Source organism: Pholcus phalangioides, unplaced genomic scaffold (assembly GCF_987345545.1).
Source record: "Pholcus phalangioides strain wild (caught in Gottingen) unplaced genomic scaffold, Ppha-v1.0 ptg000001l_1, whole genome shotgun sequence".
NCBI classification, from domain to species: Eukaryota; Metazoa; Arthropoda; class Arachnida; order Araneae; family Pholcidae; genus Pholcus; species Pholcus phalangioides.
The window spans coordinates 6,806,205-6,828,024 of NW_028301594.1; the positions used below are offsets into that span (position 1 = coordinate 6,806,205).

At 37.9% G+C, this 21,820-nt stretch overlaps 1 protein-coding gene across 2 annotated transcripts in view; it reads left to right on the forward strand.

The window, feature by feature from the left end:
- The window catches only part of p130CAS (Serine_rich_CAS and FAT-like_CAS_C domain-containing protein p130CAS), an 86,273-nt gene that overhangs the window by 44,341 nt on the left and 20,112 nt on the right, over positions 1-21,820 (forward strand). For both annotated transcript variants that reach the window (XM_089245485.1, XM_089245431.1), the window contains one exon: positions 18,712-18,999. In XM_089245485.1, coding sequence (XP_089101611.1) covers positions 18,712-18,999 — 288 coding nt within the window. The remainder of the gene's footprint in view (positions 1-18,711; positions 19,000-21,820) is intronic.

The following is a 21,820-nucleotide window of genomic DNA, read 5'->3' on the forward strand; positions in this document are numbered from 1 at the left end:
TATAGTGAATTTAAAGTGTGAAAAAACACACGCAACACACACACACAAAACGATAAAAATCGTTCCGGGCTCAGTCCCCACCCTTGTGGAGTCCGTGTCTGACAGAATAAAACTATTTTTACTTGATTTATTACTGCATAATTTATTCTATCTCAGAAATTATCCTGCGATTTGTTTCAGTTTCAGAAATTTGCATTATTCACAGAAAATCATATAACTTCGAAATCGCCCAACTCGGGAGCGTAAGTCGGGGTATTTATTTGCTTAATTGAAAATATTCTTAATGTTTAGGTATAACTAATTCCCTCCCCCCCCCCCGTATAAAGTGAAGTTTCATGGATTAAAAAAACATTCTCAAAATGCCAAAGGTACTTCATTATATAGCATTTCCTTATTGACAGCGAGAGCTAATTGAGAGATATAAGCTCGCAAATTAGTTCTCTGATATGCACCACCCTCTCTATAATGCGTCACCAGCGTGGATTGAAACATAGGAATGGCCTTAGTAATAACTCCCCCCCCCCCTCCTCGCGCGCACACACACACAGCCACTTCTGCCTATCAAGTTAATTGAGTTGATTTCCTCTCTCTCTCTCTGGTGGTTATTAGACGGCGTGTCACATTAATGGATGTATACCAATATGGGTTTGGTTCTACCTTCAATGTGTGTGTGTGTGCGTCTTCTTGTTGGAAGCTCATTTTGGATTTTTGTGTGCAATCAAGTTTACTTCCCGAAGTAATTTAAAAGTGAATCTTTTTCATTCCCCTGCTGTGAGAGAATATAAACTTCACCCCCGATTATCCAGTCTATTTAATTCTCATCCTTATAATATGAGTTCAGTACTCATTTATCAATCCTCCCTTGGTTGCGATTGGAATTAGAATTTAAAGGTGCGGTTAATTAATTTTTTTTTCAGCGTTCATGTTCTACAGATAGCTTGGCATTTCATACATCTTATTTAAAATTGTATCAACCTGTAAAGCGTTGCATGCAGTGCGGTACGATTTTGAACTGAATGCACTGTATTTAGGTTCTTGAACAGGCCTGTCATATAGGGGGGCCGTTGCCCCCCCCCCCCTGGCTTTTAAAAATACACTAAAAATGGTGTGTATATATATATATATATATACAAATATATACAACATACATTGAGTATATGTGCTCTGCCCCCCCCCCGGAAAAAGTTGAAATGACTGCCCTTTGTTCTTGAATAAATAACCGATAATAATCGATCACTGAATACAATCACTGAATGAGATTCTGAAACGAGTCCACGTATGTTAGGGGATCATGGATCTGAGATGAAAGAAATCTGAGTATAAATCCATTGTGATTTTGAATGGTTTAAATGTTTAGTCGGTTTCACCTCTTAATTTTGTTTATATAATGGATTTGTCTGCTTTCGTTTATTCTGAGGGAATATCAGTTGGGAGTAATATTAGTCATATTTATAGCTTGCGTTCCCAACAATTCATGCTTCGAGCACCACTCCGGGAAAGCGTAGGAAGCTTGCGTGTTCCTGGAAACGGATGAAAGTCGTGTAATGCGTTCACCTTAGAAATGCGTAGAAGAGCCTTGCTTACACCCTAGTAGAAATTGTGCCACAACAAATGTTTTGCATTTTATATAACTTTGCTCGTTTCTCGCCATCGCTGATTATATTTCGCCTACCACTGATTAGGAACACTATCCACTTGGGGAGAAAAAGAATTGCTTTGATGTTTAGCTATCTCTCGCATATGCTGATGTCGGTCTTACCCATTCTATTATTATCGAGGGATATTTATTTGTCCCTCAGAGATGATTGAGTTGTTGCGGCTGTTAAATGGCTCCAGGTATGACCGACCATCAATATGTTTGTATCGTAACTGAGAGAAGGACCTTAGTTCTGTCGTCCACTCTGTTTCTGATTAATGCTCGACTCCGATGCATTAACTACATAGCGTTGGTGGATATTTCCATTATCACAGGCACGCTATCCATTCTCCGTGTCTGGCTGTGACCATCTCTCCTAGAAGTAAGTGTCACGCCTACTGAAGATTGAAAACGGGTTTGTAACGGTTTTCAGTTCATTTAGGTTAATGAGCTCAAAAACCATCATCAATTGTTTGGCGTTATTATTGAAATTCTGAAAGTGATGGGGTTTCTTTTTTCTCTCGTGTGGGTGCAGCAACCTTGACGTTCGATATGTTTTTCCACCCCTGCTTTGCTGTAAATTGATTCTTCCCCCCCCCCCCCTTCATGGAATGTTCATGTCATTTCGGAGGTGTGATTGGATGTCTTTGAATAGAATTTTTACTACTGCTACTACTTGACCGTACACGCGCTTCGTAAAAATGCACTTCCCCGTTCTCTGGGGAATTTGTAACGAATTAGCGCATGTAGAAACATGTTGCGTGTGTACTGTATATCCTAGGGTCTGATAACCCTTTCTTGTTTTGCATCCCAAAGCTACATCAACAGATTCGTAAAGTTACGCAGGCCACATTTAATGGGAAGGGTGAGAGAGAGAATCATTGCCCTTCTCCCTCTTGGTGACCATACAATGAAAAATTATTGTTACAAAATTTGTGAATTTATTTTACAAAAATATGTGTAAATATATGACCTAATTTGACTTTCAGCTTCGAAAATCTACATATTCTGCTTATAACTATTACTTCGAAATTCTTTCATTCAAATTTTATGTCTTGTCATTATCAGTCTTGCTGTCAGCTATATCAGGTGTCAGGGTAGGCTGATTTAAATCGCCTTGATTTAAATATGGATTAAAATCACGATTTAAATACCGTGATTTTTTTTTTAAATCATTGATTTACTAAATCACAAAATTTAAATTTCGTCTTTCCTTTACATAACTTTAATGATATTGGAGTAAAAGTAACTTGGTATGGTAGGCATGTTATTGATATGTGGTAAAGTTTGTGATTAAAAGAAATATGGAAGATCTTCGAGGTGAATATAGACTTAAACTTAATCTGTAGATACAATGCAGAAAAAAAACCGGCCTATTGTGTGCACAGAAAAAATTGCAAAAAAATATAGGAAACTAAACTTGGATGCATAACTGCATTAAGTATTTTCAATGTACAATGTGATACTAGAGTTCCCCGATTAAAAACAGAGAAAATTATTTTTTGTGTAAAGCGTTGAATTCTATGCCCCTAATTGCTGATTCAAAATAATAGATATTGTACCAAAATAAATATTGTTAAGCTTTAGACTTCTTTACTTTTCGTATTAAAATTTTGAGTTTGCTCGTTTTTTGGAATCTGTGAAAGAATAAAATTGTGTAAATTATTAAGCAACATCATGCGCGTTAGAAACACATTATAATAAATGCATCTTACGCAAGAAACAATCTTATCAATAGAATTTGCTTACTTAGTTGATGCTGAATGACCCTTTGGTTTACATCGAGTGAATCGGGAAACCTGCACCATATATGTGATACTGAGTCAGGACCGTAACTTGGGGGGGGGGGGGAAACTGCTCCGGGCGAAGAAATTTAGGGGGTAGCAGTTTTAGGTGGGAACAAAGAACACCGTTACAAAATTTTCGAATTTTAAAGTTGTGAGGACGGCAAAATAATATTTGCCCCGGGCGGAAAAATTCTATTTACGGCCCAGTACTGAGTTGCCACCAAGCATTCACTTTAGGGGTGAGTGAGAGCCCTCATGAATAAAAGCACTTTTCTCTACAAGAAAAATGTTAATAATTCATGAAGTTAATTTGGGCTCAACGACCTTTAATGTTACATAAGCACAGATTTTTGGTGTTCATATTTCTTGATTGCAGTTCGTTTGTTAGTTTATTCATTAATACTGAATTAAATTTGAGAGATTAAGGGAAAAAGGCTGTTAGGTTATAAAATATGCATTCGGTTAATGAAAATTTAAAAAAATCCGTTTTAAATTAAAAAAATTCGATTTTTATTTTTGTAAAAACGATTTTTTTTCATACCCTTTCAAGTGTTTATATCAGATTTCAACATAAATTATAAGTATATAACCTATATATAAATAATAATTATCATTAATTAGTAAATATATATTATTAAGTAATTGGTTGTTAATTTGGCAAATTTAGAGCTTTGCTTGCTCTGAGAGTTTTATCCAATAATATCCAGGACTATCAGACCGATGCTTAAAAAAAAAAAAAAAATTTATCTTGGAATAAACCTCAACACACACAAATTTATTCCAAGGTTCGGCCCCATGACCACTATTGATAAAAGAAACTTGATATAATTCAGAAAATTTTCTCTTATTGCTTCAAAGTCGAAACTAGTCAGTAAGAATTCTAGATTTGATATTTCTGTAGATATACCAATTGTTCACGCAATAGAAGGAATGTACAAAACGAATAAGAATTTACTATCATAGTTTCAGATCGTGGAATGCCGATTTCATTTTTCACTAATCGGTGTCTTGACGGGCCACTGAAATATCGGCGGGTTGCGGGTTGAAGACCTCTACTTTAATACGTATAACGTATTTATGTTGTCGGAATTGTACTTGTTTTGTGTACTGCTGTCATCTGGCAGAGAATTTTTTTAAATGTGATACCGGCTCGCATTAGTGCCTTGAAGTTAGAAAATGTTCTTTGTAGTTTCTTTCATCCGGTGATCTGTTTGTTCTATAGCCTTTGGCAGAAAATGCCCCCTCCCCCACCTCGGAAGAAAAAAAGTCGGTTTAGGGCAACTGGTCTTGAGAGCCGCTAAGAAGATGCTTCACAACCCCTCAATTCTGTAGCCCTTGAGAGAGTGAAATCCGGGGATGAGAGTATCTTGAATTTCACTCTTTTGGTGGGGTGAGCACAGCAAGCTATACCACACTTTCGAATGTGACACTTTCTCACATCAACTCTTGAGTGTCTTAAATTATTCCTGTGGTATCTGTGTGCGATTTCCCTCAGAGTGAAAGACTACTAGTGGTGTCCCCTCCAAAATAATGATAATAAAATTTTTTTTTTGAAAAACCGGAATACCTCTTTCACAGGGGAAAAAGGAATCGCACCCACTTTGCTGGTATGGCTTATCGGATTTCAAGGCTCCTCGTCTTGAAGAAGGAGCAGAGTCGTCTTCAAAACAAGGAGATACGATATTCTCTCCTGGTGAAGAAAACGGAAGGAATGGCGGAGAAAGATAAAAGGGGCTTCTCCCCAGAATCTTTCTTCAAAACCATTTTCATTTTTCAACTTTCCCTTGACTTTCAAAGAAGATTACTGGGATAGAAAAAGAGTATCTTCATTTGTTCAGCCACAGGTTGGCATTTTTTTATAGCATTTTCTATGATACGGAAATTGTGCAAAGAGGTATACGTAGCTTATATCGATTCTAAACGGATATCGGTAGTGATTCGCCCGAACGCATTAAGGGAAAGTCATTTTCTGTAAATCTAGATTTTTTTATGTGAAATTCGAATTTTCGAGGTGAGAGAGAGGGAAAGAACTGCACGTATTTTAAATTACTTATCTATTAACTTTCATTGCCGTTCTCACTTTTTGCTATTTGCTCAGAATTACTTTTGAATCTGTGATATTTTCATTTGAAAGGTTCAATTTCGGTTTCGGTATTTCACTATTTTTTCCCTCATTAAATAATTTTGATTTTATGGTTACAGCGAAGAGCATATCCTTTTCTAATGGCATTTGGAAAAATCCAATCATCAGATTTTTTTCGTTCAAGTTACAAATGTCAGACACGTTTTTGTATAAAAACTGATTGCTTTGATACCGATTCTGTCACCAGGAATTTTGCTCTTGCAGTTTTCCCGTATAGTTGAAAATAACTTTGTTTTATTCTCAGTATGAATTCAATATTCAGTGACGATTTCACTGATTGGGAAGTAATAAAATCCAACTTCGTTCGTAACTTTTCGGCCACGCATTTTAGAACGTGATATTTGCATGCTTCTAACGTCACTGCGGAAAAAATGGTTTGCTCTTGTTCTAATATTCGATTTGAATTCCATCTTAAAAATCTAAGATTTTCGTAACGATAAAATTTCTAAGATTCATGACGTGTATACATATACACACACGCACGCGCACTATTCCCCCCCCCCCCCCACCGATTTAGTAGGGTGAATCGTTGTGTCGAGTGAAGACACGGCCAATTTTTTTCCCCTATTCATCATTCATAAACTGAGTTTGGGGGGGGGGAAGGCAAATCGTCGTTGAAATTCGCTTAATGGAACACAAGTGGCTGTTTTTAGTGTGTTTTTTTTACCCCTCCCAGTTGACGGAGAGCGTACATATATTGAGCGCTGCATTATTATCTTCAAATCTGTAATTCGATATTTGCTGCTGCTGGTGGGTGGTACGGTTTCACTGTGGGGCACGAAACTTTTAACATGCACGAGGCTTGAAAGACTGCAGAGCGGGAGTGAGTGCATTTGTGGATGGCATGTCGCACCGTTGCTGGGTTCGTGCTGACGTGGCGGCATTTTTTTTTACCATTCACATATCGTGCCTAAAATTCCGCCTACAATTTTTTTTGCGGTCCCCCCCCCCCTTCTCGTCCCGGGAATTCATTTCACCACAAGGACACCTCTTGATCGATTCTGCCGGTTGGGCGGGATAAGGGGACGAATTGAATAGGCGTTCCGCTCAGCAAACTCTCGCTTTTTACTGCTGGCTCTCATATCATCCTCGCTCCGGTTTTTTATTATGATTGTTGTTGGCGGTGCTTCTTCGTTCATTGTTCGGATAGAACTTCGTCTCTCGTTTGTGGAAGCATTTGCATATTTACAGCCTTTAAAAAAAGAAAAGAAATTGGTGTTATTCACAGTTCAGGCTATGATAATATAAAGGTGTTGTAGCGCACGCTTTTATCGTCTGGAAGGAAAGTTATGTTTCCACGTGTATTGCAGTTTTTATAGATATTTTATTCTTTTTTCTTGGCGTAGTGTGTATGCTTTGTACGGTGGTTGCCTGAGTGAAATGAAAATTTATTCGAATGCAGAAAACATATATGATTATGTTTGCAACACTTTTGCATATCGTACACATTGTCTACAAATAATTGGAGTGGTTTCGTTATTTTTTATGACTGAAATATTTGAAATAACACTTGTAACATTAAACTCGGTTTTCTCTGGTTTTTGCTTACGGCAGTAAGAGGCCATCCGCTATCTATGTAGACAACCAATGTGTAGAGGACATAGTGTCAACCAACATGAAAGCCCTTGCAAGTTTTTCTTCTGTGAACAGACGGCTACAAGATTCATGTACCTGGAATCTGGACATGTTTGAAAATAGGCCCACGATGACGGTATGAATTTCATCAATCCAGGGTGATGCTCCTTTTCCATCGCGATGTTCGTGTACGAGTTCTTGAACGCCAGAATGCCAAAAATAATAGATCAATCGCGTTGGTAAAGATGATCACAAAATGCTATTCCCGCCTCCACGCTCCTCTGATTTTACCCTTTACTTGTAGTATGCCAAAAAAAAAAAAAACCTTTAAATCCTTTTGCGATACCTTTCCTTCTCTTTTCTATACGATTGGAAAATTTTTTGTGAAGTAATATCAGAAATAAAATCTTCAATCAGCTCCAAGAATATGTAGACAACTTATTTATGACAGAATTTCTCAAACTTTCGCCACCCGCAACTTCCTCGCCATGATTATGTTTATCCAAGGCTTCTCAGAACTGTCCCAAAAGGTACCACTTCATAACATGCATTAGTTTACGTTTAACATCAATGCAGTTTATACTTTAGTACGCCTTTAGCAAAGGTTTGTTTGTTTTAGCGCACATATTGTTTTACGGCAGTGTTTTCCCAATGCGAGCAATATCACATTCTGGGGGGCGATGGTATGATCTAGTGGACGGCAGAAGCTATGGGTTAGCTTAAGTCGAGGGCGATGAGCGAAAAAAATTCTGAAGGAAGAGGACGATGGAACAAAAAGTTTGGAAAGCTGTTTTATGGATATGAGTGTTCAGTCGCGTCCATGATAATACACCCTACCATATCGTCAAAAATGTCCATAGGAAAAAAAGTAATTTTTTAGTTCTTCTAAATGGTATGAAGAGTTGTTTTTTTTCTCGTAAAACCTATAAAAAAGACAGATTTGAAAGATTTGAGAAAAAGGACATGGGAAATCATCTCCCATTTTTTTACGGGAATTAGTGATTTCTATCTTTCACTAGTAAATTAATAATGTCCAAGTCATTCATATTATAGTTTGACCTGTTCTCAGTAAAACCCTTGGTTGCAACCATCGTAAGGGTCAGCCAACCATATCTCTGATCCTAAATAGCGTCGCTTACCCTTGCTTTTTTGTTTTTCTCTTCAAGCGATTGTTTCATTTTATATTTCGATTTTCATATGAGAGAAGAAAAAAAACGGTTTTTTATAGCTAAAGAGAAAACTTCTCACTCGAGTTCGATGACTTGAAAAAGTTTCAGTAAATACTACACCCAATGAGACTGTATATTGAACTCTGTCCAAACTGAATTGTGGTGTTTATTTTATTTTTTCTTCTCTTTTTTGGTTAGCATCCAAGACGATTATTAGACCCCTTTTTTTTCTGACTTCTTAAGAACTGCCAAAGTTCTCTAAAAAAAATCTCGTTGCTCGATCTCCAGCTTTTTTTTCCGGATCAATAAACTTGTCTTGGTGACAGTTGTTGTGGCGAAATATGGACGTTTCGAACGTCGTTTCCGTGACTCTCGTCGTACCACTTTCACTCTTCTCTACGATACGATTCCTGATGATTAGCTGTCGCATAGTAGCTTTTATTGCCTTGAGGACTTCGGAATATTGGATCGGGGATCTACTCCCGTATGTTACGTGACGTCAAGCGAATTACGTCATCTCATCTGGTAACATCTCTATTAACGCATGGTTGAATATATGCTATCAAGGGTGGGGAAGTTTTTTTTTTTTAGACCCGTAAACTCTGTACTATTCCCTTATATATAAAAATATATATTTTATCCTCTGACTCACTTTTATTTTCCTCTCTTCCGCAATGTTATAAAAGGTAAAACCATGTTCAGCGGGAAACCCATTTTATTTCTGGTTTCCTCTATTTTTCCTCCATTAAATACCGTATGGTTGGTATTTCTGTTATGCTTAGGTTCTAATCTCGGCCCTGAAACGCTGCATTCAATGCGTGTAGTTCAATGTACATAGAGGATGAAGGGATTCATGCGTATAGTCCTGAGGAACCTACAGCCATGGTGTTATTCCTTTGGTGTTTTGTCTAGAATACTAGAATAGCTCCGTGTTGTATGAAGATATTATTGGGGATTTATAGTTAGAAAAATAACTCCGCCTTATTCTGAACTTTATTTTTTAATCCCATAGGAAGAATAAAGTCTTCTTCATTGAGCTCGTTCCACTCAACAGTACAATTTAGCGTATGTGTAAATACCACTTTTTATTCTGTATAATGATTGTGTAGTGCAAAACTGATAGAAGTAACACAATATTTAGAAATTGGAAGAGCCCGGTCCAAGAACAAAACCACTAAAATTTAATTTTCGTACTCATAGTGGTGTCATTTCAATGAATATAACCAAAGTGAAGTGTGAAAAGAAAGGTTAATCTCTTAATGAAATCACTCATTAAGATTGACGATCTATCTACACCTGCTTTGATGACTTTGGACTATTAGACTACTAAACCGTGCATGCAAATCGCGAATATTCCTCTAAGGAATTTCTAGTGCATTGGTGGATGCTGGAATGTATGTTGTGAATGTGTGTGACCATGATGGATTTGTGATGTCAGAGTTATTTGTGTTTTTTGTTCGATAAGTGCTGCTATCTCTCTTCCAGAGTAGCGGGTGCCTGAATTTTCGTGTGTATGTAAGTATCGTATTGAATGTCTGCCTACTCTCCGTAGAGATGACTGTGGAATACTACACTACGACTTAATCGCATATGCACCTCGTAAACATTCTTCTGAGGAATTTCTGGTAGATTGGTGCATGTAAGAATGTGCGTTCTGAGTGTATGAGCGGCCTTAACTTATTTATGTTATCAGATTTGTGCATGTTTCGTGTTCTAATGGTGCTGCCATCTGCCTCCCGTATTTTGAAGTGAGAATGACGATTGTGGAGTATAAGTTCATGAGATTAGTGTAGCCAATCGTCAGTGCTAGAATCTGTTATATTTTGCCTTGATTCTATGTTTTCTTCTAATCTTAATTCTAAAGGAATTAGCAATATGTAATTCGAAATTTTTCTATCCTTTTCTTGTTTCATTACTTTATTTGATGGCTATATATCCTTCCCCATGCAATTGAAATGGAAGCATGGATATGATTGCCTTAGAATCATGCATACGATTATGAACAGAATGCTTCATATGCGCCAATTCGTTTGCTATTCCGCTGGGCTATTTACAAGGTGCATTTATTGTTTAGTAGTACATAGCTGCCAAGTCTCTCGAATTTCTAGTCCGTCTCCCGAAAAATTCTTATGTCGCCCGAATTTCAACCGTAATTGTAAAAAATCCCTAATTTTGGAAGGGATAAATTATTCCGAAAGAATTTACTTGAAAAAAGGATTTACATACTTGCTTTCCTTTTTTTTCATCCCCAAAATGACGGCAGGTAATTTTATGACGATGATTGGCGACTTGGCGCTAATCGACGATGGCTTGCACGATGTCACGTTTTTTAAAAGGGGAAAATCCCTACATTATTTTTCAAAAATCCCTTTATATTCATTTTTATACTGAATTTGAATTTCGCGCGAAAACCTCCGTAATTCTTATTTTCCAAAGTTGCGGTTATGGTAGTGGTATTAATCGCGAGTTCATTTAATTGTAGTTAAATAATGAATTTTTAATTGCTGACGTTGGTTTTCTGTGGTTCCAAACTTCGAGGTGTGAGTGTGAGTCGATCTCGTGCAACAGACCCACAACGGTACAACTGTTCAACCATTGCACTTTACTCGTGGTTTGAAAATGTATATCAGCACTTAAATTCGCGCGCAAACCACATACGCACCAAGACATTTTGGTACACATGCACACTTCCGGCACAACTTATTCGGTAGTAAATCGCCATGGAGATAGACCGGAGTTGTGCTCGGATTGAAAGCAAGGTCATTTGATGAACCTCTTTGTGACAGAAAATAAATTTTCTCAAAGTGGTGTTGACATCATTCGGAATACATGATCAGCTGTTTCTCATCAAGCTCGTTAATTCTTTGGAGTATTCAAAAGTTTGTATAACAAAAAAAAATGTTCTTAATCGCAATTTTTCATTTGTTCAATGCGCAGTTCGTGCAATTTACTTGCGGAAAGTGTAAGGTTGTAAATGCCTGCAGAAAATTCTCTGTTGTTGGCGTATTTTTTTCCGATTCGTGAGTCGCGTCTGATTTGAGTGTGTGAAATTCCTATTGCTCCTTGGGAAAATATTTTATCCTGAAGCTGTGCGGCGAAACCCGTCTCGTACTCTTTTGGCTTTCTTCTTTCTATCAATAGCAAAATAATGGATCGATATTCTTGATACTTCGCAGGAGAGAGAAAAAAAGAAAGAAAAAATGTTATATTAGGATAGAGGTATATATAAGAAAAGTGCACGAGGGAAAATGTTGTCGCTTACGTGTGTTATTACATGTGAGATTCACTTCGGAACGAGATTCTTGCTTATGATTATGTATCTCACGTAGTTTGTGTATACTGTATACTTCTCTTTACCAAATGTGTCTGACTTTTTTTTGGACTGGTTCCAAGTCAAGGCAAGATGCCGGAAATCGGTCTTAGAACTTGTCAAAGGGAAATAAGTTGGTAACTGGGGAAATTGACTGTTAGCGCTGGAAATGTGTAAACATTTTCTGGATTAATAATATTTTTCATAAATAAATTGTTCGTTCGTATTTTTAATCTCTCAGAAATGAGATTCAGTTATTATTTAACGAGTAATTAATATCAAATTCAGTTGTTATATATACATTCTTTTCTGCTTTGTGCAAGTTAATATGCAATGGGTGAAGGGGGGTGATGATAACCAGGCTGGCAAAATCTGAATACCCTTTAGGCAGCGAAGCAGAAAATTCGCCTCTGCTGTTGCGTCTTTGATTATGGGAACATAGTTCTGGGCTGAGGAGCCTATTAGAACAATGTTTCTTAACCATATTTGTCGCCCATGCCCCCCCCCCCTTTTGGACCATTTTCTTCTCTTGGTCCTCTTGCCTTATTTGATACCTCTTGGGCGCGGTAGCCCAGATCGATAAGATACTTGCCTAAAGTACGAAAGGATGTTTAGAGGTATCGTGACTTCGATACTCGGTTCGTCCTAGTCAGAAAAATTTCCTGACACGGTTACAACAGAAACGACGTGACCACAGAAAAAATTGCTACCGCAGGGAGTCCCACAATTGAGGGGTTAGCGCACCAAACTCTCGATGAGTATAAAAACAATTTTGCCGTTCGGAATCGGCAATAAATTTTATGTCCCGGTCTAATTAGCCCGCGTGTGTGGAAAATGACCGTCGTACGACAAAAATGATCTAATTTAATACCTCCATCATCCAAGAGCGAAATTCTTTCTACTGATGTATAGTTATTTAATAAATTTATGTATGTGATTATAAATTTATAGTGAATAAAAACAAAATAAGGCCAATCTACAGAACCCTGTGCTAGAGTTTAGTGAGAATTTTCTCTCGTAAGTTTTATGCAGGGAGGTCTCAACATTATTGACTCTGAGGAAAAGTGATGTGCTGGGGGGGTCTTACAATTTTTTGGGTCTATGCGTGAAGATATTTTTGGTTCTATGCACAGTTCTGCAGGATTTCGAAAGTTAGTCAAACTTTTCTCCACCAAATCCTTCTTAAAAAGTTTTATTTCTTCACAGTTCTCTGTTCTACCTCCCTTCCATCCAGCCCCACTGTCCCCCCCCCTAAATTTGATTTTTACTCGTGGCCACCTAAGAATATCCCAGGACCGCAAGTGGTGCCATATGGGCTCTGGTTGAGAAACACTATTGGAATTTGAATTGCTAGATTTCCATCTGCTTGGATGCGCCCGTCACTACTGAATCATCTTCCACCCCAGATATGGACGAAATATCTGGAAAGACAAATTTTATAAACCAAAGCTTCCAAAAAGCTGCTTGGCCTAGAATTTTCTTTTCATCTTGACACCGGCTGTGAAAACATTAATTTCTCCATCCTTTTTGGTTTTGTTTCAAAGATTCCAAATTTCTGTGGGTCGTCGCGCAGATTCTTTGCCAAGGTATGGTCCTATATTGATCTGCAAAATTGGGTTTGGTCAGCACCTCCTAGAGATAGATGATCCTCAATCTCTAGGAGGTGCTGGTTTGGTCAAGATGCTTTGCGCCTGGAAAAAAAATGTTTCGCTGCATCTCATCGGTGATCCATAGAAGGCGTATTCCAGACTATGGTGAAACCTGTGTGAGATGATATGAGAATCCGGTAATTAGAGGTGACTGAACCGGTTTCGTATTTGAAAAAAAAAAGGAGTAGATTTCATTTTGTATAATAAATTCACATTCTGAAAAAAAAAGACGACGTCGATGTCTCCTATGTGGCGAGTCCGACCGGCACCAGTTCTAGTCGATTGTCTTATTATTGTGGTTTTTTTTTTTTAATATGAGCCACGTGGTTTCAAAAAAAGAAAAATGAAAGAAAAAATGTTGCGGTTTCTTTTAATTGATTTTTTTCCCCTTCTAGTATTCAGAAACGCAGAATCATATGGGAAATATAATGGACAAGAGGATAAAGAGAGGATTAATTCTGGTATCGCGAAACTTGCGGTAGCGGTGTTTTTTCAACCGAATTTTTTCTGGCGTGGCGTGCTTTCGGCTTTGATACGGGAATCTTATGATTGTCATTACACGAGGGAATTTTTTGGCAAGTCGTGATCTGCATGGTAAAATGTTCGAGTGGACGGACGGCCCGTGGGAGAATTTCTCTGCGATTCCGTAATCATTGACTTTTTTCCCCCAAAAAAAACGTGTAAGAATTCGTTTTTTAAACCCTTTCAAATTAATTAAATTCTGTTTGCTTTCGAGCATCCTTTATACGTATCATAAGATCGCTCCTAATTCTTCTCTATAAATTGTGAATTTCTGTGTTTATACCAGTGTTTCTTGACCCTTTTTCACCCATAGGACCATATTTGTTTTTCTTGTGGTCTCCCAACATTGAGCTTTTCTAATTAATTAGTGGGGCTTTTTCTAACGAATGAGTTGGTTTTTGAGAAAATTTATAGATTACAAAAATTTTTATACTCGAGGTTGATTATACTTAAAAAGTATTCTGGGCGAGATACCCGTGAGTCTCCTTGGGAGGGGGATAGAAGGGGTGTATTCCAGACCATGGTGAAACCTGTGTGAGATGATATGAGAATTTGAATTAGATTTTTACTGAAGCCACGCCCGTACTTGCCAACTACTATCGGAATTTCCGTGGTTTCTTCGGCTTTCTACCGTAAAATACGGAACTACGGCAAATCTTGAAAACTACGGCAACCTTTTTAGAAACTTTTTTTTGTAAAAGGATTTCTTTGAATTATGTACATTATCCTATATCAAGTGCAAAATGACGCCATGCAAAGACCGCATCTCCAAAGAATAAATATTAAATTAATAACAAATCAACAATTGACAGAAAAAGGTGCGGTTTTGCACTAAGATAACTAAATATGTCTTAAGAGTTATTTTTGATAAATAAAACGAAGTTCAAATTTTTCACTCACAAATGGCACTGTAAAACGAAAAACTCGGCATCTATAAAGTTTATTTTTTTTTTGTGTCTATCTGTATGTTCTCGATACAAATCTACAATTTCATACCCATCTTTGCCAAATTTTGTATGTGTGCCAAACAGCCCCCAACCTAAAAGATAGGCTACTATAAAAGCTATCAGAGCTGGGCAAATATCCGATAGGGTCACAAAACTGTCCAGGAACAATGACTTTGAGATTGCCTACTTTTGTTACCTTAGTTCTCAAACAATGATTTGTCACTTTTTAATGCTCTCAGTATATAAAGAAAACCCGGGCAGTGCCAGGCAGCCTGTTACTGCTGGTTTGATATAGAATGTCAGATTCACAATTTTTTTCTAAAGTGGGAAAAAAATTGATTTGAATTTTAAAAAAAGCCGTGAGAAAAGCAATTGGAGGGGAGGGGGGGGTGACCCTGTCCCGGCGATGAGCATTGCTACTACGGAGAGGCTTGGTTCCAAGGTTGGCATGTATGCACCCTTTTTCCTCGCAATATTTGACGCTTAACGCTTCAAATAAACGCTTATTAGACTTAAACAATTAGACTTAAACGCTTCAAATCTGTGTTTTCCCACTGTGATAATTTAATCACCTTCCAAAGATCCCTTTCACCTGAATTTCAGCAGTGGTCCTCCTCAAAACATCCTATGTTTAATTTCCGTGTAAGCATTGTTTTAGTAATTGTTAAATCCATGTCTATACGGAATATATAATTGGAGGGACATATCTCTCTCTCACGTTGTCCATGATTACAATTTTTTTTCTTCCAGGTTTTGCTAGTTTGGACTTTTGCTCTGCAGCCTTTTCGATCTGTCCCCATCCATATCATGGAGCACAAATTTGCTCTTCGCTTATGATCCCAAATTTTCGTTTCAATCGGATCAAGGTTATTAGAATAATTTCAGTTTGAACAGCAGCTTGTCGTTTTCATTAAACGTAGATCTCATTATTATTGATAGCATTATTACCTGCGTATAATCCGGATGTGGAAATTCCATTGGTATGAAATTTTAAGGGGTAGTAGGTCACATTTTTTTTTAGGAAGAATGACAGTACTTCTACTCGCATCTGTACGCCATCTGTTATTATTTCTCTGTCTGAAGTTAAATTTTGCTGCAGAGCATTATTTCTATTGGCTTTCGTGTAAGAATTGTTCAAGTTCCTGAAAAAGTTGGTCATTGGGATTTCTTATTTCGACCGCTCTTCCAAACCGTTTGCACTTCTTGTTACGGGTTAAATATTGAACGAAGTAATGAGTTTTTCCAGTGTGGATCGTTCGTTAATGAACTCGCGTAAGCGAATTTCCTATAATGTATTTCGAAAATTATATCAAACCAATATAATGCCTTAATTAATAACTTAGCTATTTAACATATACGTATGCATCATACAATATTTTGAAGTTCTACATCTAAAATTGTCAATATAAAGGATGTCCATTCTTATCGTTGTGCTATTTCCTGAACCGTTGAGTTTTAGAGATAACTTTCAATTAGAAAATTTTTTCAAATGGTGCCGACCATCATCTTAAATACTGTTGTTCAAATGAAAAAAATACGTATATATATATTGATAAAAAAATATTCCAAAGTTTAAATTTTTATACTGTTTTTCCTGTCATATCTTTCAATTAGAAAGTTGTTGCCCTGTCTCTTCTGAGGCCAACAAAGAAGTTTACATATTTCTAAGTGCAATATTCGCTGATATACGGGGTGATTATAAAAAAAACTATCCCTACATATCGGCCCCTAATTATCATACCATTCACAGAAACTGAATGAAATTTTGGCATAAGGTATTTTGAGGTATGCGCTCAAGAATGATATGAAAACAACAGTGTCACTCTAACAGTTACGGTTACAGTGAGAAAATTTCGAAAATATCCAATGGCAACACCAAGTTTTTTGTATTGGAATGCGATCTCCATACTGAAAAACACTAAATAGCGTTGGAATGGCACCTGTAGCACGAAAATCCCCGGAGCTAGGCAAGGAAAAAGGACTTTGCCGTGCACCAGAGCATTAATGTTCGCTTCATTCGTCACACCGTTTGAGATCCCAGCCTGATTAGTCCTCCACAAGGTCATGTGGAAAATTTGTGAAACACAATAAAATGCTTTATTTTATGCTGCTTCTCTGTCCTTATTGGTTGCCCTCACTTTTAGCCTATCTACCGCCGGTGATTTTCATGCTACAGTTGCCGTTCCAACGCTATTTAGTGTTTTTCAGTATGGAGATCGCATTCCAATACAAATAAACTTGGTGTTGCCATTTGATATTTTCGAAATTTTCTCACTGTAACCGTAACTGTTAGAGTGACACTGTTGTTTTCCATATCATTCTTGAGCGCATACATCAAAATACCTTATGCCAAAATTTCATTCAGTTTCTGTGAATGGTATGATAATTAGGGGCCCATATGTCGGGATAGTTTTTTTATAATCACCCTGTATTTGAATTCAAAAATCGGCATAGACCAACGGACAACGTTCTTTACCCTCAATTTATGCTGTTCTTTCCCGTGGTTTTTGAAATCAAAATATCTAAGCGAATATTGCACTTGGAAACATGGAATTTTTCTTCGTGGCCTCAGTACAGAAGGGGCAACAACTTTCTAATTGGAAGTTAGAGGACAAAGGGACCGTATAAAAATATAAATTTTGTATCTTTTTTATTAATATTACGCCCATCATCTTATATATATATTTATGCATTTGAGCAATGGCATTTAAGATGATGGGTGACATCATCTGTAAGATTTTTGTAATTGAAACTTTTCTCTGAAACCAATGGTTCAAAGAAATAAGCATTGGACAACGATGCGAGTGGATACCCTGTATATTATTCAACATATCAAGAAAATATTTTGTAGCTGATGGCAGTGGAGTCATTGTGTTAATTTTGAATGCAATTGATTACGGCGGAAGACGAAGCAGCACCGATGAAATTCATTTCGAAAGAGGTTTGCGGGTCACTCTTTCAAAAATGTTTGTGTACTGCTGTGGTGAAGGAATCTGAGGAATCGTGCGCAAGTGTGTAAATTCGGTCATTCGAATTTCGAACAATAAATTCCGACTGACCTTGCTAGCACAGCGCGCAGCCCCCATTGAAAACTCAACGACAACTAACCTTAGGTTTTTAATGTATAACCTTACATTTTAATTGAATTTCGTAAAAAGTGTCAAAAGATATCAATTCGTAATTTGCTTAAACTTTTAAATTTCTCGCAAGAATCTTTCTTGAGGTTGATGCCCCAAACTGTGCAACAAATATCTGTATAATATTTGATACAACGGATGTCCACCTTGCTCTCAGAAGTTCGTTGTGCTTATAGAAACCTATGGCATGCGTCGTCACGTTTCCATCACGTATTCGACCGCGTTTTGTTGTTTCACGGTGCATTCATTCATTTTGGAATATAGTGTCCTATTCAACAGCCCTTACTTCCTCTTTTTCTGTGGAAGAGATTTTTTTTTTTTCATTATAATTAAAGGTTTATTGCCTTCTCCTGCTTGGAAAATGTCTTTGCTGCGCATGCGTTGTGGGGGGCAATGCAGGTGGTAATTAATCATTCCACTCGGCATCCGAGGATAAAGAGCTGTCTCTCATTTTCCCACAAAAAAAAAACACGCTATGCTCACACTCTTATGCAGTTTTTATGGTTCTCAAATAAACCTTGATGGGTTGTTGATTGAAAAAAAAATAAGATGGGGTGGTTTATTTTCAAAGTATGATATGAAGTGGGTAGGTGCTTGCCTTTCGGGTGATTTATATTCGCCCTCTCATTCTTCCTCGTTCGATTCGATACGCTTGATATTCGCCCTCGTTATTTTAGGTCTCTGTGCCGAAGTCTTCGTGACTTGGGCTTGTGTGCTCTAATTATTTGTTTTGGTATCTAGGTGTTTTTGACTTGACCGAATCATTTTTCTTTCACGATGTAAATATTGCCTCTTATTATGCGTATTTATAATTTCGTTTATTTGTATCGTTCCAGAATTGTCTGGCCAAAGCCCTGTACGACAATGTGGCGGAAGCTCCGGACGAACTGGCTTTCCGTAAAGGTGACATCCTCACAGTGTTGGAGCAGAACACGAACAGCCTGGAGGGTTGGTGGCTATGTTCGCTCCGTGGAAGGCAGGGAATCGTGCCGGGGAACCGGCTGAGGCTACTTCCCGGTATGTACGACCCAACTGGACTCGGCAACGTCGGAAGCACTATCGCCGCGAACGCCGAAGACAATTTGCATTCGATGAGGAGAAGCTGGACCTGCAACCCTAACAAGGTGAAGGATCGTGAGAGTATCCGTATTTTTTTTAAGTTCATTATGTGATTCAACTTCAGAGTTAATTTGTTCATGTCTTCTTCATATGTGTTAACCCTCTGAGCGGCATTGACGAGATACCTCGCCTCCTTAAAAGCCCATTATTTTAGCATTGGCAAGCATAGATATTTTGTAAATTTTATTTCTCAATGGAATACTTTTCCCTGTACTCCTTAGTTTTCACTTGCTGAAAATCAGAAGAAAACCTACTTCATAAAAAAGATACGGCATTTTAAAGGGTGTTTAGTGGTCTCTACCGTGCCACGGAAAGGATTTGTTACGGCCCGTGTTAAACGTCTGACCCACGTGAACTGGACAGACTTAATGAATTAGCCATGATACATACACTGTTTTTGACACTGATTTATATATGATGGAATGAACGTATACTTATATATAACACGGAGCAACGCATTCCAAGCGTGTGATCTTTATTTTGAAATATATATATGCTATGGATTCAGCTGCCCTGTATGGCATTGATTATATGAGCGTTACGATGAGTTGTTGACAATTTCCGATCATGTTAACGGTATTGGACAACTCGTACTTGTTTCGTTCTGACTGAGAAGAGTATCCATTCGAAACCAATTTTGTCTCACAGAATATCGTTTAGTGATTGGTCGGCGGCGATAACGTGCTGGCTTGGGCAGTGTCTAGATACCTTGCGTAGGCTAACTGCTGGTGTTTGTTGTGTAAAGGTGCGCAATATCTTGTTGAAAACAAAACGGCCTTTGGTGTGGCATAGCTGCGAGCCTCCCGGATTTGTACTCCATCTCCCGGACTTCCGAAAAATTCTTGTATCTCCCGAATTTTGACCACGATTGTAAAAAATTTACACTTTTGGGGTCGGAATTCTAGCCAAAAAGAACATTTGAAAAAATTGAGTTGCCCTTGTCTTCCCCCCCCCCCCTAAATGACGTCGCACGAGTTAATTAAATAGTCGTAACTCCGCCTAATCACCAAGAAATGTTTCATTTTAGCAATTAAAAAACAAAATTTGCCAAGACTGTAGCATCAGTTCGGACTCCCGACAGCTGAATCAGTGAGATTTCTTGTCTGTTTTGTGTCCATACGTTTCATTGTGAATAAGTTTGTTATGTTTTGGGGCTCTAGGGTGGATTTTTTATTGTCGTGATTTTGATCTGAGTGTAGTAATGGAAGGTAACCTAAGGCGCCCATATAAACGGACGGACTCATTATCCTCCATCTTGGAGCGGCAAAACCAGTTTTTGTTCAAAGTGACGTCTGATCATAATTAAGGGCCGCATTATACTATAAACGTTTTAGAAAAGTTCTTTTATAAACTTGAAGAAAAAAAGCCAGTAAGCGCATCGGTTACATTCGAGCAAATGTGACCGATACGCTTATTGGTTGTATTTTTCAAGTTTCATAAATTAATTTTTCTAAAACTTTTATAGTGTAATCCCGGCTATAGTGATAATATTGATGGCACACAAGTTAGATTGGAGTGTCAAAGAGCCGAACTTTTGCCTTCTGCTTGGGGATAATTGGCGATTTCATGCTAATTCAGGATGGATAACATGTCTTTTTTTTTTTTTTCCAAAAGAGAAAAAAATCCCTACGATTTTACTACCATTCATAAAAAATATCTCTACTTTGTTTTTAAAATCCCTTTTATATTTTCGGAATTCAAACCCGTGGGAAAATCTCCTTAATTCGCATTCTCCGAAGTTGGTGGCTATGGTTTGGTTCTAAGACAGGATCAGCGCTACAGGCAGTAACATATCGCCAGCATTCTGTCATTGTTCCCATTTAATTATGCTGAAAGGAATCGATGCTGATGCTTCAAAATATTGCAGGCAGATGGCAGCACCAGTATAACACGAGACAAGCATAGCGCTCACAACATAAATACGTTAGGGCCACTCATATATATAATCACACACAACCCATTAGTGTATGTACCAATTCGTTAGTAATTCCGCAGAGAAATATGTACGGTGTTGTAGTATCGATGCGATGCAATCCAAACCATACTTCCACGTCAGGCGAAATGTGTGACGTTGGTGGTCCCTTACTCATATGTCACCCTGTATGTTCAGCCATTACACGCGCATAATATGTCAAAATAAAAGATTACATGCTCAAAATATGTCCTGCGTTTCGAATTTCGTGGAGGTCCACTTTCTCTGTGAAATAGTGTATACCTGTAGGAATTAATTCGTTTATGATCAATGTTTCTCGACGATACTGACGGGAAACTGCAATTTCAGTCAAAGCCGGGCAAGATTTCGTTCTGACATGAAACGAATGAAAAAAAAAATTGTTGCTCTTTGGTGGGCGCGGTTGTTTCATCAACCGACAGGTGTCGCATTAACAAATGGTATCACTCTTGGACAACTACTCTGAAAAAAAGAGACTCTTTAGTAGAAATCCTAGACAATTATCTTGTCATACGCGGAAGACTCTCGGCAAAGCATTAATAACCTTCTTTTTTTTTCCACCCCTCCTCATTTCATTTCTGAATCAGATCGTTATATATATTGACGTTTCCCATGACCTTTCGGTGACCTCCAGACGTGTTTGACAACCTCGGGGAGTGTACGAGACAAGGCAAAACCGGAACGTTCCGATGAGTTGTTGATTGATAGTATGTGTGTACCTCGGTATCTATATCAATCGGAATCTCATATGATACGATTCTCTTCTTTTCTACGTAATACATGATCATCTTCCCTTCACCCGTCGTCGCAATCTTTTATGTACGAATCGCGAAATCTCTTCGAGACTTCCTTGTTCGTACTGGCTCGATGCGAGG